The 18,357-nt window shown below is 40.5% G+C and overlaps 2 protein-coding genes across 2 annotated transcripts in view; both read right to left on the reverse strand.

Moving 5' to 3' along the window:
- Nucleotides 1-14,093: 14,093 nt before the first annotated feature.
- On the reverse strand, nucleotides 14,094-16,540 carry LOC139434427 (uncharacterized). The gene is made up of 6 exons (XM_071204272.1): nucleotides 16,436-16,540; nucleotides 16,143-16,188; nucleotides 15,629-15,703; nucleotides 15,149-15,237; nucleotides 14,597-14,867; nucleotides 14,094-14,223 (listed from the first exon to the last, which is right to left on the reverse strand). Exons 1-5 carry the CDS (start codon nucleotides 16,525-16,527, stop codon nucleotides 14,798-14,800), a joined length of 372 nt encoding a protein of 123 aa, XP_071060373.1. The 5' UTR covers nucleotides 16,528-16,540; the 3' UTR covers nucleotides 14,094-14,223; nucleotides 14,597-14,797.
- A 1,229-nt stretch (nucleotides 16,541-17,769) lies between these two features.
- The window catches only part of LOC117452604 (dual specificity protein phosphatase 26-like), a 3,593-nt gene continuing 3,005 nt past the window's right edge, over nucleotides 17,770-18,357 (reverse strand). Inside the window, exon 3 of the mRNA XM_034091312.1 lies at nucleotides 17,770-17,786. Coding sequence (XP_033947203.1) covers nucleotides 17,770-17,786 — 17 coding nt within the window. The remainder of the gene's footprint in view (nucleotides 17,787-18,357) is intronic.

The raw sequence follows: 18,357 nt of genomic DNA on the forward strand, positions 1-18,357 counted from the left end.
CGGAGATGACGGCAAACACTTACTGCCAAGTCACACTGTGCCTGAAGTACTGAGTCCCAGTCATTGTACAGCGCCCCCTGAACATGTCAGATATGTTCAAGGGCATTTCCATTTCCAAGCCCACCCCAAATACCGTGCAAATGCAGGACGTCAATGTGTTGCCATGTCTTTGGCCGCTATGGCTTGTCACAAGGGGAAATCGGTCATGACTTGGAACAGACTACAACTTGATGAGGTTCTCAATGCTGGAAACAAGCTGTACTCTTTCCTGGCTAGAAGCCATTGCATATCTGATCTGTCCGGCCAAAACATCTTCTGATTGCTGATTTGCCACCCACTGTCACTTTACCACCTTACACATACACGTTGGACTGCAGCAGCCCCGTCAGTGGAGATCTGTTTAAGGACACCGGTGAGCTCTACCGTCTTGGGCTTGCATTCCCTTTAAAGGCCAGTCTTAACAAGATCTTTGCCACATACAATCAATGCTTCCTCACTGTTGCAACAACTACTTGTGCTATATTCCATCAGGACGGACAGTATGTTGTTGTTGACTCGCATGCACGTGACGTCAAAGGCAAGCCCAGTTCAACAGGAAAAAGCTTACTGCTATGCTACAGGACTGTGGACGACATACGTGTTCACATTCGTCTTTGCAGTGGCTACACACAATCCACATTCGGAGCCAACTTTGAGATAACAGGAGTTACTCTGAACAGCACAGTGATGATTTCAAGCCGCCGCACTTCTTCTGATGTCAGTGCTACGCCGCCCACCTCAGAACCTCCTGATATTGATGCCGCCACACTTGCTGATGCAGTACACACACAGCAACACCTACTGCGCCAGTGTACAGACATACTTGCCAAGCCTGATTGTGAAGTGAATCTGGACATACTTGCCCCAAGTCCTGTTCAGCTGGTAGGCGCCACACACAGTATGGATGACGAAGATGTTACAATCATTGGTGTAACGAAAATGCCAGCATATCAGTTCTATGTGTTGTCCAAAGACGTGGCACACACTTTGAGTAATCAGTTACAGGTGCACTATACGGACAATGGGGCACCCCCCGGTGGATTGTATGCCGCCCTCGGTGCCCCGTGCTCAACTGACGACATTGTCGCTGATGGCAACTGCTTTTTCAGAGCCATATCACAAGTCGTGTGTGGGAGCCAAGATTCCCATCACATATTCAGGCATAACATTGTTCACAACAAACCCCAACTAATTCTGTGTCATCTTGCACTTGTAACCAACCCTACTGTGCATTACTTTACAGTCATTTCCACAGGTTGTTCCACTTTCTGCAAAAACGTCTGCATAATCCACCCTCATCCACATTCCCACATCTACACATATCACTTCTCACACAACACCAATCACTCTGTTTAATTACATAAACTAAATAAATCACACCAATATTTCACTATTTCCATTCCAGTTCACAAACTGTGCAATACATATGTTACAACTACATATTTAGTCATACATCACTATTACCCAACACTTGTGCCATTGACAACATCACATTAACAACTGTATTGCAGGTTTGCTTTTTGATCAATACACACAGCCACAAAAAGCAAACACCACTGGTATGGACTCTCATATGAGACAGGGTTCAAATCCCTGTAGTGGCTTGAACTATTGTTGGACTGTACACATTTCTTTAACACGCCAAATATATCCCGTAAAAACTCAAACAACTCTTAACTATACCTCCATTCAACAACTATAATATCAACCACAAATCAACACCCTGCTTACACAGCCAGAACCACTAACACACAAGCCTAATACCTCCTGGTCAGATCACACGCAGCTCATTTACCACGACTCCAGCACGCCTGCAGGACGCCGGGACAACCGGCGACCCTCCCCGACAGGCGCTCGGACGCGAAGGCCCGCCCACAACTGCGTGCACGTCTGTGACCGCAGTTTTAATTGTTTGTGATATTGTTTGTGGACAGAGCCAGCCAGAGAAGCACTGCTGTGATTGGTTGTTTTTGCTGCCAATCAAGAAATGACTTCGTGATTGGACCAACACATCAGCCGTTAGCTGTTAGCACACACTCAGAGCTCACAGCTCCTCATATCTGTTCAGAAACTGGACAACAGTTAAAGATATGCAAAACACAGACTGTCTATGTCATGGTGAATACAGTCGCTGCTTTATTTATGTCTGTATGATGTTGTTGTGAGTGTGGACGGAGCAGCTACAGGTTAGTTTAGCCTGATCGATCCGATTCCGATAGGATTTACATGGAGATCCGGCCCGCCCCCTCTCCAGCGTCTTTTTTGAATCACAGGAGTAAACACAGAATTAATGCTTTATTAATTCATGGTTTTTAAGGGGCTTATCTCCATGTAAATACTATGGTAGACTACCCAGTTACTAAATCAGCCTACTATCACCTAAAGAACATATCTAGGATTAAAAGACTAATGTCACAGCAGGATTTGGAAAAACTTGTCCATGCCTTTATCTTCAGTAGACTCGACTACTGCAATGGTGTCTTCACAGGTCTCACTAAAAAATCTATTAGAAAGCTGCAGCTGATTCAGAACGCCGCTGCTCGAGTCCTCACTAACACTAAGAAAGTGGATCACATCACTCCTGTTCTGAAGTCTTTACACTGGCTTCCTGTGTGTCAAAGAATAGATTTCAAAATACTGCTGCTGGTTTATAAAGCACTGAATGGTTTAGGCCCAAAATACATTACTGACCTCCTGTTAAACTATGAACCATCCAGATCTCTCAGGTCTTCAGGGACTGGTCAGCTTTCTGTCCCCAGAGTCAGAACTAAACATGGAGAAGCAGCGTTCAGTTATTATGCTCCAAATATCTGGAACAAACTCCCAGAAACCTGCAGGTCCGCTGCAACTCTGACTACTTTTAAATCCAGGCTGAAGACTTTTCTTTTTGTCGCTGCTTTTCATTGAACTATTCATATCTTAAACTGCACTGTAACTTTTATCCATGTACTTTTTCTTGTAATGTTTAATTGAACTATTTATATTTTAGACTGCACTGTAACTTTTATCCATGTATTTTTCCTTAATGTTTATTTGATTAGCTTTTCTTTTTTAATGCTTAATGTCTTTTTTTTTTTTGTAAAGCACTTTGAATTGCCTTGAGTTGAAAAGTGCTCTATAAATAAACTTGCTTTGCCTTACCCAATATTCGCATCGCTCTGATCGCTTGAGTTTCACCGCGGCTGTCAGCTGTGTTTGCTCCTGTCATTCAAACAAGACGCGCTGGAGAGGGGGCGGGAAGTATCTCCATGTAAATCCTATAGGAGATACCAACTACAACAAAATGAACATATTTGACAGTGATTTAATTGTAATACACGTTTCAAAGTGATGCCGAAGTAACTAATACTGATAACGGTTAGTAAAAACCATGAATTAATGCTTTGACAAGTCTGCAGACAAGACGGCAGGCGAAAAGCTTTTAAAATGCGTGTTTTCAGAATGGAATCGGATCCATCAGGCTAAACTAACCTGTAGCTGCTCCGTCCACACTCACAACAACGTCATACAGACATAAATAAAGCAGCGACTGTATTCGCCATGACATAGACAGTCTGTGGTTTGTACATATTTAACTTTTGTCCAGTTTCTGAACAGATATGAGGAGCTGTGAGTTCTGAGTGTGTGCTAACGGCTGATGTGTTGGGAGGGACCGGTTGGGACATATTGCGCTGTCGGACGTTGACCAATCACGAAGCGTCATTTCTTCACTGGCAGCAAAAACAACCAATCACAGCGGTGCTGTCTGGCTGGCTCTGTCCAATCATAAACAAGAAGTGTTCTCCCTAAGGAATACCCTTTCCGTCCAATGTGAAATGCTGTGGTGTTTTCTGAAATGCTGTAGCGTTTTGTGAAATGCTGTTGTGTTTTCATTTTAAGTCATACGCTAATATTAACCAATACACAGCTTCAATTATTTCATTTAATGTACACAATCTACAGAATAACATATAGAATGAATTGAATGATGAATAAACAGTGGGGTATGAATACACTAGATATCAGCCTGTGAGCAGTATGAACAGTGTGTATGAATATGCTAAGATATATAAAGTATGAAAACGGTAAGCAGTATAGTATAAAATATATAGATATTAATTTCATGAAGATAAACATTGTGGAACAATGATGAAAAATGGGAATGAATGTGGCGACGTAAAACTGACACAAAACAACAACAAACTTTTGCCAGCCAATTGGAGAGTTTCATCAGCAGCACGTGGTAAAAACCACCAATGACCGCTCAGCTCGAGATACCAGCGAGCCGTTTCCCATCAAGCATTTCGCTTCCACAGCTTGTGGAGAGCAACTGCGCCAACTCGCCTCGCCTCGCTCTCAAGGCTGCGGGCGTCTTTGTCCAGCTAGATTTCAAAGTCTCATGTGGGCGAGCCTCCAGAGCAAGTCGGACAAAATGACTAACCATCATGCAACGCACTAGCAAGACGTTGATCGCAACTGCGCAGGTCTTGCTTGTCTCAAACAAGCCTGTTCTCTATGGCACGTCTCTACTGGGAGTTGTAGTTTTAAAAGACGTTTTCGTATTTCCCATAATAAGAAGTTGCCAGTATTAAACTGTGTACATCCCTGGAGGTTTAGGGGACAGGAAACACTCACATTTAAAACATATAATTAATAAATGGGTGAAAATTGCTTGTGCCCATTATGGGCAGTATTAATATATATACCCACATGCCAGCTAAGGTCAGAAGAGCTTTATTTAACAGCTGGTCTTATGTGTGTGACCCCTGTGATAACATTACATTACATTAATTGATAAGCCTGAAACATGCACTTGTCAAGGTTCAGAGGCACATTTTGCAAATATGGCAGTAGCCATCGATCAGCTTAAGATAAGATATACTTTATTGATCCCAAGTTGGAACATTTGCGTTACATCAGCATGTGTAACAGTTAAATATGCAGTTGTGTTTATTTGAAAATCATTTAGTATAATCACACAAATTCTGTGTTTTATATTCAACAATTCTGTGTTCTTTATTTATTGATTGTTCAATACCTGACAAGGCCGGAGATGAAATATCTACATACATCTTATAAGAGTATAATACATTATGTATAATATCAGTTAAAATAAGTGCTTCAACATAGTTAACATTGCTGGAGGTATGCACACATATTGATAGATGTCTTGTAATGCACTATTGAGGAACCTGCAACCCAAGTTTTTCATTCAGTGCAGAACTACACCACAGTTGTGTAGGCCTGTATGATATGCAGAGATGGGGTCGTTACTAAAAAAAAGTAATATATTACATATTACTTTAAAAAAAAGTAATATATTACACTACTTCGTTACTATCTACATAAAGTAATTCGTTACTTTACTCGTTACTTTACTCGCAGGGCCGGCCCGCCCCTCCCTACAGGCAGATCACGCAGACTGCTAAAGTTTCAAATGTTCTCTTTAGTTCAGTTTCCATTGTCGCATAAGACTGATCCAGATAGCTCCTGAATGTTTTCCTATCTGACCATGGCTGTCCTCTGTCTCCTGCTATCTGACCGTGGCTGTCCTCTGTCTCCTGCTATCTGACCGTGGCTGTCCTCTGTCTCCTGCTATCTGTATATTTTGCGCAGTCTATCTCTGCTCACGCTGTTGCGTCAGCGTGTTCTCCTGCGTGTTGGCCATGTGTTGCACTGGAGCCAGACTTCAGCCGAGCATGTACGAACTGCGCATGCGTGAGTGGCAATAACTCTCCTTACCAGCAGGCAGCGGTAGTGTGTATTCGTCATTCAAAACAAGCAACAACCGGAAAACAGAGAAGAAGAACTACGTGTGTGTGATATAAATAAACAACAGCTATGTGCGTTAGCTTCACCTAGCATGTGTTCTTTGCAGGTGTTTGTTGAGGTTTGATTATGACTGATTTTAGAAAGTAACGAAGTAACGCGTGTCAGGGCAATGTTAGTAACTGTAGTGTGATTACTAGATTATAAAAGTAGCGCGTTACACTACTCCGTTACCGACAAAGTAATATTATTACAGTAACGCGTTACAAAGTAACGCGTTACACCCAACTCTGATGATATGTCAATAAACCTTAGAAAATCATGAAATCTTGAAAGGGATGTGCAAAATAGTCATTACATACAGTCTTTAATTAACTATTAGTAGAGAATAACGAGTAATGAATATACTTTATACGGATCGTATTAATATCTAATAATTCAAAAAAATAAATAATAATAATTCAATTCAATAACATGCTTTAACCACCGGGTGTCCCTTTATATCAGCTGTGCACCTTTATGGTGTAAATACAGCCTATCTACCAATTGGATCATATATAAAAGTGAGCCGAATTAGTATTGATACTGCAAGGAGACGTATTGTGTGAAAAGAAATGTAAGATGTTGTTTAATGGCTGATATATTTATGATCCACGTCACGTTTTCAGTTCCTCATGTTTGTCTTCTCATCAGGGCTCTATAAATACAGAACTACGGCAGATATGTAATATGTAATGCAGCCGAACCGTGTATTACAATGCCGTTATGTGATGACTTTCAAAGAGAAAAGCAAGCACACTCGGAATAAAGTATTATTATTTTTTTTAATTTTTTTTAAATGTTTTCGGTCTGTTTCCGGTATTTGTTAATGACGGTGTGCTCTGAGATGTGAGACTGGAATTGCACAGGGGGAAAATAACGTAGGCTATCTTTAGATGCGGATTTTGTTAAATTAATATGTTTAGGCTGTGGACCAACACTATACATTGACGGGGAAGGGGGTAGCAATAAAGATAACACAATTAAACAGTTACACAACATAACAGAAATAATATCGATAGCAGCGTCCCTAGCAACCACCTTGGTAACAATGAAAACGTCGCGATTTCCTGAAGTAATCTTCGTAATAACTAGCAAACTAAAGATCATGTACGTCCACTGCACACATAATCTGAAATAACAATTCATATTTCTCGCATCAAATGACATCAAAACGCATTGTAATGGCCAAACTAACTTTAAAATAGGCATTTTCTACCGAGAATAAAACGAATTTCGGCCATGTTTTCTTTTTCTGCAGGGAGAAATTTGAAGATCATGTGACATAGGCCAGCCATCGGAATGAATGGTGAAAAAAACGGGGTTTGTCAAACAGAGCACATGGTGTAGTCCAAACGATAGCTGGGGATTCTGGGTAGTGTAGTGTCTTCTGCCATCCTTTACTCAGAAAAAATATTTGTTTCTCCAAATCGAAGGGGGAAAATACAAAAGCATTGCACACAATTTAAACCAATCAATGTTGTGTAATTAACAAGGATAATCTGGTGTTTTTTAGTCGATGAGTAGTGCAGATATCACTGTAAAATCAATCGACAGTAAGAGGAATACTTACTTCCGGGTGTACAATTCTCCGTTATCCAATGGGAATGGACGCTCACATTGCCTTTAAGGGCAGCCGGCATAAACGAATGCCGTGCTTCCATGAGCGTCAAATCCCGACGCAGATGGGAATACATTGCAATCAGTTGAAAGCTATTTGCGTCCCTTTATGACGCTGAAGGAGCCTAGGAGCGTCACAATTGGACGCCACGGACACTGACCAAACGTCGCTATTGGACGCTTAGGGAGTGAGAGTGTGTTGAAATAACAGCTACCATAGTGCAATGCCCATACAGCTGCCAGCCTGATGTGCTTAACACTCATTCATAGGCTAACTCACCAGTGAGCAGAAAGCAGTGGGTTCTATATGAATAATAAAGAATACAAATAACCTTTCACAAACAGGTATTTCATAAATGCTTACAGTGAGGAAGACATTTAAATTATTATTGGCCGTCACAGGCTGTTGTAAACTAAACACCACTCTCTCTGACAGAACACCTCACTGAGTGATTTAACTCATGTCTAACTTTCAGGTTTCTCTTTTTAGTCGCAGACCCCATGTCGCCTCTTTATGTGCGTCGCTAAGTTCCTCGTACTACTTGTGTACTTTAAAGCGGCTCGGCATCGTTAACAATTTGCGAGCGATTTTTCAAGTTGACCGTCTGTAGTATATAGTGCCGCACACATATACCATCAGGACGTTACTGATGGGGTGCGGCTGCGGAGTGATACTGTGTGTATGCAAGCCCGCATCTCGGACGGATCTATGTATCATGGCTGTAGACCTGTTAAGTAATAAAGATACCTCATACAAAGGTCTACGGATACCTTATTACTCTCCATGACCTGAGGTCAACTATATAGCATAAAGGACTATTACACAGTCTTTCTTGAACAATCCGAAGTGTTGCCAAACGTTTGATTTGTAGGTATTTTTCGGTGCGCTGTGTTTCTCTTTCTCCTCAACTTCCGTGGCGTGTGTGTTGATAACTGAGACTCTCGGCCTCCGTAGTGGCGAAGCAAATATCAAAGATCGTCTCTGCTGAGCGTTGACAAGATGAGGGGATTTTATATAAATTAATCGTTTTTTTACCGATGCAAAGACGCTACGCAATCGATGTCAGTTCAGTCTCAAAAATAAATAAAGGCACACAAAAGGATACACAAATGTAATTCCGGATTTATATATAAATGTCTCCGTCCACACACATATTTTTCAATGCACACACACAAACTTATCATTTTATAAATGTAAAACAGTTTCACAAATATATTTCTCATCCACACACAAATAGTTACATCAAAAACACATTTGAGTGTTGTTACATTTATATAAAAAACGCTTTCTGTGTGAATCTCTCTGCATTTGTGTGTGGATCTCTCTGCATTTGTGTGTGGATCTCTCTGCATTTGTGTGTGGATTTTTGAGACTCCCCTGACGCAGCTAGATTCACAGACACACCTTTTTTAAGAGGCGAGTGTCTTCGGCCAATCAGATGTCTGCTTAATTTTAAGCCAATGACATGCGTGTGCCCCCACGAGGGTGTGCCTAATGCGTTTCCAACGTAACATCTACGCGGTTTGCGGAGTCTGGGGGTGTGAAACATAGATATATATAAACACTAGATGGCTCATGGGAGATTTTCCAGCGTAGCTGACCGGCCGCCATCTTGCTACAGTTAACAGTTACTCTGATTCGCGTTATGGTAGCTGTTGTAAGGTGAGTGATCTGCACAAAAATACTCTTAACTCACTGAAATCTTGACTGATTTACAAACGTTTTGGTTTATTATAAACATGATTAGCATGGCTATGATACAGGATGCTTGGACATGTTGAAATTGCAGCTTTTCTTTGTGTATGTGGTTGTATTTATTAGCTGGCTAATAACAAGAGGCTGTCAGTGAGACCTAGTATTACAAAGTTGACCCAGCAACTTTACTACTGCGGTCAAGCCAGCCTCCACTTGGGAAAACACAGTCAAGCCAGCCCGCACGTGATATTGGGGTGTGCGAATATTAGAAGCATTACGGTAAAATCCCAGCGCTTACTCGGTCAATAACAAAAGCACCTATAAAAACAAACCAAACATATTAAATTAAGAAATATGTACTATATAATGTGATCAATAATTATTTAAAACAAACTACGTATAACTACCACGAGTAAATGTAAAATGTAAGGAGTTTCAAAATAAAAGTCCTTTGAAATCTCATATTGAAATCTCATATATGAGCTATCAGCCCTGTGTTTAGATAAGAATAAAACGAAATCTCTCCCTGATGCAAGACTCATCTCACTGCAGGGTGATAGAAGGACAGCCCATCTACTCACCCAGAAAAAATCAGGACATTCTGATGTGGAGTTTCAAAATAAAAGACCTTTGAAATCCCATATATGAGCTATCAGCCCTGTGTTTAGATAAGAATAAAACAAAATCTCTCCCTGATGCAAGACTCATCTCACTGCAGGGTGATAGAAGGACAGCCCATCTACTCACCCAGAAAAAATCAGGACATTCTGATGTGGAGTTTCAAAATAAAAGACCTTTGAAATCCCATATATGAGCTATCAGCCCTGTGTTTAGATAAGAATAAAACGAAATCTCTCCCTGATGCAAGACTCATCTCACTGCAGGGTGATAGAAGGACAGCCCATCTACTCACCCAGAACAAATCAGGACATTCTGATGTGGAGTTTCAAAATAAAAGACCTTTGAAATCCCATATATGAGCTATCAGCCCTGTGTTTAGATAAGAATAAAACGAAATCTCTCCCTGATGCAAGACTCATCTCACTGCAGGGTGATAGAAGGACAGCCCATCTACTCACCCAGAAAAAATCAGGACATTCTGATGTGGAGTTTCAAAATAAAAGACCTTTGAAATCCCATATATGAGCTATCAGCACCTGTGTATTCTCATGTTCTGATTAACCCAGCCTCCACCAAATTTCTCTTTTTTTTGTGTCTATATCTACGCCGGGATCCTGAGTCGAGGCTGATCCTATTATATGGGATTTCAAAGGTCTTTTATTTTGAAACTCCACATCAGAATGTCCGGATTTCTTCTGGGTGAGTAGATGGGCTGTCCTATCACCCTGCAGTGAGATGAGTCTTGCATCAGGGAGAGATTTCGTTTTATTCTTATCTAAACACAGGGCTGATAGCTCATATATGGGATTTCAAAGGTCTTTTATTTTGAAACTCCACATCAGAATGTCCTGATTTTTTCTGGGTGAGTAGATGGGGTGTCCTTCTATCACCCTGCAGTGAGATGAGTCTTGCATCAGGGAGAGATTTCGTTTTATTCTTATCTAAACACAGGGCTGATAGCTCATATATGGGATTTCAAAGGTCTTTTATTTTGAAACTCCACATCAGAATGTCCTGATTTTTTCTGGGTGAGTAGATGGGGTGTCCCTCTATCACCCTGCAGTGAGATGAGTCTTGCATCAGGGAGAGATTTCGTTTTATTCTTATCTAAACACAGGGCTGATAGCTCATATATGGGATTTCAAAGGTCTTTTATTTTGAAACTCCACATCAGAATGTTTATCAACCTACAAATCTGAGGGACTCGTTTAGCGTCTCCTATTACCGCCAACACCTCACTGAAAAGTGAACTCTTACATTTCTCTTTTACAATTCCAATCCAGCAACTGCAATTTGAGTTAAACAATTTTAATTTTAAGTTGCAAGTACAATTAAGGACAATAAATGTTGATCCTCATTATCTGGCTTCAATGAGGTTCTCAACGTATTGGACAGTCTTGAGATAAATGTCAACTCCAAAACAATCCGATTCTTGTAGTGGATCGATTGTGTCCTGCAGCAGCATCATTTCAGGATCTGAGAGAGGACTTTCCAGTGTAGGGACATTGACCCCAGGATTATGCTGATTTGAAAATCCACTCTCTTCCCACTGGATCTCTGGTATGAGAATACCCTGACAAAGACAAATTGTGTGTATATATATATATATGAATAACCTTTCATATGCATTAATACATTAAACAAGCACCGTCATTATCACAAATTAATACAAAATAAGATAAAGAAAAGGTTATGAAATGTTCTATAATTACAAGTAATGATTGTGGAATATGTGAAGGTTATTATGGAAAAGACTTGACTTTACACATGTGGTAAAAAGGACCCTAGTCTTGATTGCACCAAGCAAAGGCTTTTTGAATGCAAGGGTAGTGTGATTATAGTTATGTGTAGAGAATAAGAACCTAAATGTAAGGATGTTTGTTTTTTTATTGATTGAGGATCAACAAGAGGATCTCTCTGCATTTGTGTGTGGATTTTTGAGACTCCCCTGACGCAGCTAGATTCACAGACACACCTTTTTTAAGAGGCGAGTGTCTTCGGCCAATCAGATGTCTGCTTAATTTTAAGCCAATGACATGCGTGTGCCCCCACGAGGGTGTGCCTAATGCGTTTCCAACGTAACATCTACGCGGTTTGCGGAGTCTGGGGGTGTGAAACATAGATATATATAAACACTAGATGGCTCATGGGAGATTTTCCAGCGTAGCTGACCGGCCGCCATCTTGCTACAGTTAACAGTTACTCTGATTCGCGTTATGGTAGCTGTTGTAAGGTGAGTGATCTGCACAAAAATACTCTTAACTCACTGAAATCTTGACTGATTTACAAACGTTTTGGTTTATTATAAACATGATTAGCATGGCTATGATACAGGATGCTTGGACATGTTGAAATTGCAGCTTTTCTTTGTGTATGTGGTTGTATTTATTAGCTGGCTAATAACAAGAGGCTGTCAGTGAGACCTAGTATTACAAAGTTGACCCAGCAACTTTACTACTGCGGTCAAGCCAGCCTCCACTTGGGAAAACACAGTCAAGCCAGCCCGCACGTGATATTGGGGTGTGCGAATATTAGAAGCATTACGGTAAAATCCCAGCGCTTACTCGGTCAATAACAAAAGCACCTATAAAAACAAACCAAACATATTAAATTAAGAAATATGTACTATATAATGTGATCAATAATTATTTAAAACAAACTACGTATAACTACCACGAGTAAATGTAAAATGTAAGGAGTTTCAAAATAAAAGTCCTTTGAAATCTCATATTGAAATCTCATATATGAGCTATCAGCCCTGTGTTTAGATAAGAATAAAACGAAATCTCTCCCTGATGCAAGACTCATCTCACTGCAGGGTGATAGAAGGACAGCCCATCTACTCACCCAGAAAAAATCAGGACATTCTGATGTGGAGTTTCAAAATAAAAGACCTTTGAAATCCCATATATGAGCTATCAGCCCTGTGTTTAGATAAGAATAAAACAAAATCTCTCCCTGATGCAAGACTCATCTCACTGCAGGGTGATAGAAGGACAGCCCATCTACTCACCCAGAAAAAATCAGGACATTCTGATGTGGAGTTTCAAAATAAAAGACCTTTGAAATCCCATATATGAGCTATCAGCCCTGTGTTTAGATAAGAATAAAACGAAATCTCTCCCTGATGCAAGACTCATCTCACTGCAGGGTGATAGAAGGACAGCCCATCTACTCACCCAGAACAAATCAGGACATTCTGATGTGGAGTTTCAAAATAAAAGACCTTTGAAATCCCATATATGAGCTATCAGCCCTGTGTTTAGATAAGAATAAAACGAAATCTCTCCCTGATGCAAGACTCATCTCACTGCAGGGTGATAGAAGGACAGCCCATCTACTCACCCAGAAAAAATCAGGACATTCTGATGTGGAGTTTCAAAATAAAAGACCTTTGAAATCCCATATATGAGCTATCAGCACCTGTGTATTCTCATGTTCTGATTAACCCAGCCTCCACCAAATTTCTCTTTTTTTTGTGTCTATATCTACGCCGGGATCCTGAGTCGAGGCTGATCCTATTATATGGGATTTCAAAGGTCTTTTATTTTGAAACTCCACATCAGAATGTCCGGATTTCTTCTGGGTGAGTAGATGGGCTGTCCTATCACCCTGCAGTGAGATGAGTCTTGCATCAGGGAGAGATTTCGTTTTATTCTTATCTAAACACAGGGCTGATAGCTCATATATGGGATTTCAAAGGTCTTTTATTTTGAAACTCCACATCAGAATGTCCTGATTTTTTCTGGGTGAGTAGATGGGGTGTCCTTCTATCACCCTGCAGTGAGATGAGTCTTGCATCAGGGAGAGATTTCGTTTTATTCTTATCTAAACACAGGGCTGATAGCTCATATATGGGATTTCAAAGGTCTTTTATTTTGAAACTCCACATCAGAATGTCCTGATTTTTTCTGGGTGAGTAGATGGGGTGTCCCTCTATCACCCTGCAGTGAGATGAGTCTTGCATCAGGGAGAGATTTCGTTTTATTCTTATCTAAACACAGGGCTGATAGCTCATATATGGGATTTCAAAGGTCTTTTATTTTGAAACTCCACATCAGAATGTTTATCAACCTACAAATCTGAGGGACTCGTTTAGCGTCTCCTATTACCGCCAACACCTCACTGAAAAGTGAACTCTTACATTTCTCTTTTACAATTCCAATCCAGCAACTGCAATTTGAGTTAAACAATTTTAATTTTAAGTTGCAAGTACAATTAAGGACAATAAATGTTGATCCTCATTATCTGGCTTCAATGAGGTTCTCAACGTATTGGACAGTCTTGAGATAAATGTCAACTCCAAAACAATCCGATTCTTGTAGTGGATCGATTGTGTCCTGCAGCAGCATCATTTCAGGATCTGAGAGAGGACTTTCCAGTGTAGGGACATTGACCCCAGGATTATGCTGATTTGAAAATCCACTCTCTTCCCACTGGATCTCTGGTATGAGAATACCCTGACAAAGACAAATTGTGTGTATATATATATATATGAATAACCTTTCATATGCATTAATACATTAAACAAGCACCGTCATTATCACAAATTAATACAAAATAAGATAAAGAAAAGGTTATGAAATGTTCTATAATTACAAGTAATGATTGTGGAATATGTGAAGGTTATTATGGAAAAGACTTGACTTTACACATGTGGTAAAAAGGACCCTAGTCTTGATTGCACCAAGCAAAGGCTTTTTGAATGCAAGGGTAGTGTGATTATAGTTATGTGTAGAGAATAAGAACCTAAATGTAAGGATGTTTGTTTTTTTATTGATTGAGGATCAACAAGAGATTGTGATAAGATTTTTTAACACATTTGGAATTAACCTCAGGATCAGGATCTGCCACCGGATGCAGGGCTTGGCCCACCTGCCAGAACTGGTTTGGAGTCATGTTTTGCTCTGTCCTGATTGGATGGTTGGCCCATGCCTCAGTGAAGACATCAAGGTTGGCCTGGATGCATGGCAGGAAAACATAGTGGCAGCAGAATATGTGCAGGATGCTGCTGATGTCAAGCAGTGTTGTTCCTCAAGAGAGTGCAAGGTGTTGTAAAACACACCCGTAACACTTGAACACATCACGCCAGAGACGTTCAATTCTGTATTTGAAAAAAAAAGATGGTCATAAGTTGTAGTTACAGATGATTTGAACAAACTGTTCAATTTTCAAAGTTGAAACGTAATATTGTTATAATTTGGCAATAATCCATTGAATGACACAAGAGTCAGTGCACCATCATAAAGTACATTTTTGCTTGAAAATGTTCATGATCTTGGCCTTTAAATTCCTTTTAAAATTAGAATTTTCTTCTGAAAGTTTATTAAAGGGGATGTTAAGAATGAATAGTCTCAAAAGCTTCCAAAATTAGGTTTGACTCACCGTTGGTTGTGTACGCTTTTCCCTGCTATAAAGCTGAGAACATTAATTCTGCTACTCCAACATTTTCCCCTCCATGATCTCCTCTCACTCTGAAAAACAAATCAATTATATGCTTCAGGAAAATTACACAATTAAAATATATGTAGTATATAAAATATATGACACTACAGTATACTCCCAATAATGTAGTGCCATAAAAATTGAGGAGGCCTACAGTTTTAAACCCCTACTGTACACAATTGTGTCGTCATCTTTAACAATTATAGTTGTGTCAGCAAAGCTAATACATGTTTCCGAGCGCACTTTAGAAGCCTGGAAAGGTATGTGATGGCTATTGTGTTATCTTGTCGGTTCAAACATATGTTCAAGATATGCCTCTTTTAACTAAGAAACAATGTGCAGCTATTTGAGGGGAGCATCTACATACTATGGATAGGTCCACAATCACAGTAAAAATTACATTTGGAATGATATGAATACCTCGTTCACAGCTTCATTGAAGAAGACCAAGTGGGTGTCAGACCGGTTGTTGTCTGCTACCTTCAAGTACATAATCTACATACAAGTACATATATAATATAACACATTATCAACTTGATCAATTAGTATTCATTGCAACATAAATCAACTGACGAATGACATGAAACGGTAAGAAAACTAGACACCTCAGAATGATTTGATGTTATATCATGAAGCCTCTTGACATGAGAAATCAAGTCAAAGCTCAATAGAAAGGACTGAATACTTTACATTAATACAAAGTTAACATATGATAGGTGGAATAGGCACTATTCAGTCAGCAAAAAAATTGAAATTACGACTTTGATAAATTAATTTCCAGTATACAAAGCCTGCTTCCCCTCACGAATGAAAAAGAGTAGGTTACTACCCCCTATTTGTACAGAAAATAATCTGAAGCCTAATACAACAAATAAAAAAACAGCAGTCTTGTCTCATTTTGCAGTTTTTTTTTTTTGACAGTATAAAGTCTTACCTTTCTTGAAGAGCCATCTATTCCTCCAAAGATAACAAAGTTGTATCTAAGTTTAAACAAATAAGAAAGAAAAAAGTAACTCCCAAACACAATACAAAACATCCATAGAAGCATAGATCTCCATAGAATATTTAAGTGGATGAAATCAAAACCAAATTTGTTCATGCTACGTTATGCTATGTTTTGTCAATGGTCATTTTTAAATATTATTAAAAAAAAACACAAGATATATAAAACTAGAAATGAAAAATAATATAATGAACACTTCACATACAGATAGCATGCAAACACACCTGATTAGCTTGTGATTGGTGTCGATGTGCACCATGTACTTAGGGTAAGGAACTGTGTATGTTCTCCTCACCACACATCCCATCCGGGTCATCCTGGAGAGCACACCAACACTGTTCACACGATGCATACACTCGGTCCCATTGCACTCTGTGTCCCTTTGCAAGTAGAGCACCTTGTACTATACTGTAGCCAGCATCTGGCATGGTGCTTTTAATGTTTGTGATCAATAAATCAAATTCATCGTCAATGCAGCCACTATATGAAGCTGATATAGATACATTATTTTCGGCCATCCGCCTAAATAGTGTTGCTCTAGACACACCCAGAAGTCTGGCAATGCAATGTGATGACAGTCCTAGTTCTATAAGATTTGTCAGAGTCTCTACTGACAATGTAAATCGTGGACGCCCACGTCCAGAACCTCTTTGCAACTCCAGGGTCTGTTCATTCTCTCTCTCCTGCTAGATGAGAGTATTAAGGTCTGCAAGTGCAGACAGAATGTTCTCTCCTACATCAACTATAGCCGCGTTCACACTGTGGTACTTTTCCCACAAAGGTTCATGCGAACTTAGTTCATGATCGCGTTCACACCAAAAAGAGCCGGTACTAAAAGTAGTTCATGCGAACCTTTTTACCCCCTCGAAAGTCCCTGCTAGAGAGCAGGGACTTTCGAGCGGCTCTTTTTTGAGAAAAGAGCTATATTCCTGATTGGCTGGGCGAATTGAAAACCACGCCCCGTAAAACTCCCAAAAAGTTTTGTGAAGCCGCCATTTTATTATCCTCCATTAGCATTATTAGCATTAGCATTAGCCCAGCGCAGAAACGCAGAGAGACTAACTTATGGCAAACAAAATAAAACATGGGAGCGGTGGAGATGAGGAGGTGTCGGCGTTCTGGCGATTTACTCGGAAGGCTTCAGTAGAAGCTGCTGGGACTCCCAGCAGCTTCTACTGAAGCCAGTCCCCAACTCCGGGGACTTCCGGCCGGGGACTTTGGGCGGCAGTATACGCCATGAAGTGGTTTGCGGCCTGCCAGTAAACCCAAAGCAGAAGAAGAAGAAGTGACTTCAGCGGCTTCATTTGCCTAATCCACCCCCAGGGACTTTTTCTGGTGTGAACGCGATCTGTACTTAGTTCATGCGAACTAAAGAGTTCGCATGAACTAAGTTCGCATGAACCTTTGTGGGAAAAGTACCGCAGTGTGAACGCGGCTAATGTCACCCAGAGCACTTAATAGAACACAATCCTGACAACACGCAAACTCTAACCCTTCGATGTCTACAGGTGTCCTCTCCAGGATGTGTGTTAGTCGATCGTGCAGTCGTTGAAAGATGTCACGCTTCAGTGATTCCTAGGGGATAAATTAAGAGATTAGAGATGACAAACATTGATCTGAAAATTATTGTTTGTTAGCTGCTCCATAAATGACAAGTTCTGCATTTTTTTTAAAAGGCCATTTTATTCACCCACTAGCTAAGGCTTACGGCCCGTCTACACTACAGCGTCGACAGCGTCGAAAGCTCCAATCTGCCCATTCACTTTCAATGGGGTGACGTCACGTAGCCGCGCTTTTTCGCCGAACTGAATTGTGGGTAGCAGAGCGGTCCGTCTCAGGCGTCTCTGGCGACAGAAGTTGAATGTTCAACTTCTGACGCCGGAGTAGCCAGCGCCAGCCAATCAAATCCTGTTTCCCAAAATCTGACAGCTGAAGCCGTAGCCAATCAAACCGCGTCTAAGCTGGGAGAGATATCCCGCCGTTCATTTCTATATTTCAAAAAAAGTCGGAGGAGAAACTAACTATCGCCGTAGCAAATCACCCGGTTTTGTATGACCAGACCCTCTTCACCTACCGGAATACAAACCGGAGGAACCAGGCATGGAGGGAGGTGGCAGAGACAGTGGGTGAAACTGGTAGGTTTTCG

Source organism: Pseudochaenichthys georgianus, chromosome 9 (assembly GCF_902827115.2).
Source record: "Pseudochaenichthys georgianus chromosome 9, fPseGeo1.2, whole genome shotgun sequence".
In the NCBI taxonomy this organism is placed as follows: domain Eukaryota; kingdom Metazoa; phylum Chordata; class Actinopteri; order Perciformes; family Channichthyidae; genus Pseudochaenichthys; species Pseudochaenichthys georgianus.

Bases quoted from the DNA above. Each gene is read 5' to 3' on its own strand.
- LOC139434427 (XM_071204272.1), bottom strand. From the start codon at position 16,527: ATGACCCGGATGGGATGTGTGGTGAGGAGAACATACACAGTTCCTTAC. The intron at 16,189-16,435 runs GTGTGTTTGCAT...GTTTAAACTTAG, and splicing joins ACCAATCACAAGCTAATCAG to ATACAACTTTGTTATCTTTG. The intron at 15,238-15,628 runs GTATTCATATCA...TTTGTTTTTCAG, and splicing joins TCAATGAAGCTGTGAACGAG to AGTGAGAGGAGATCATGGAG.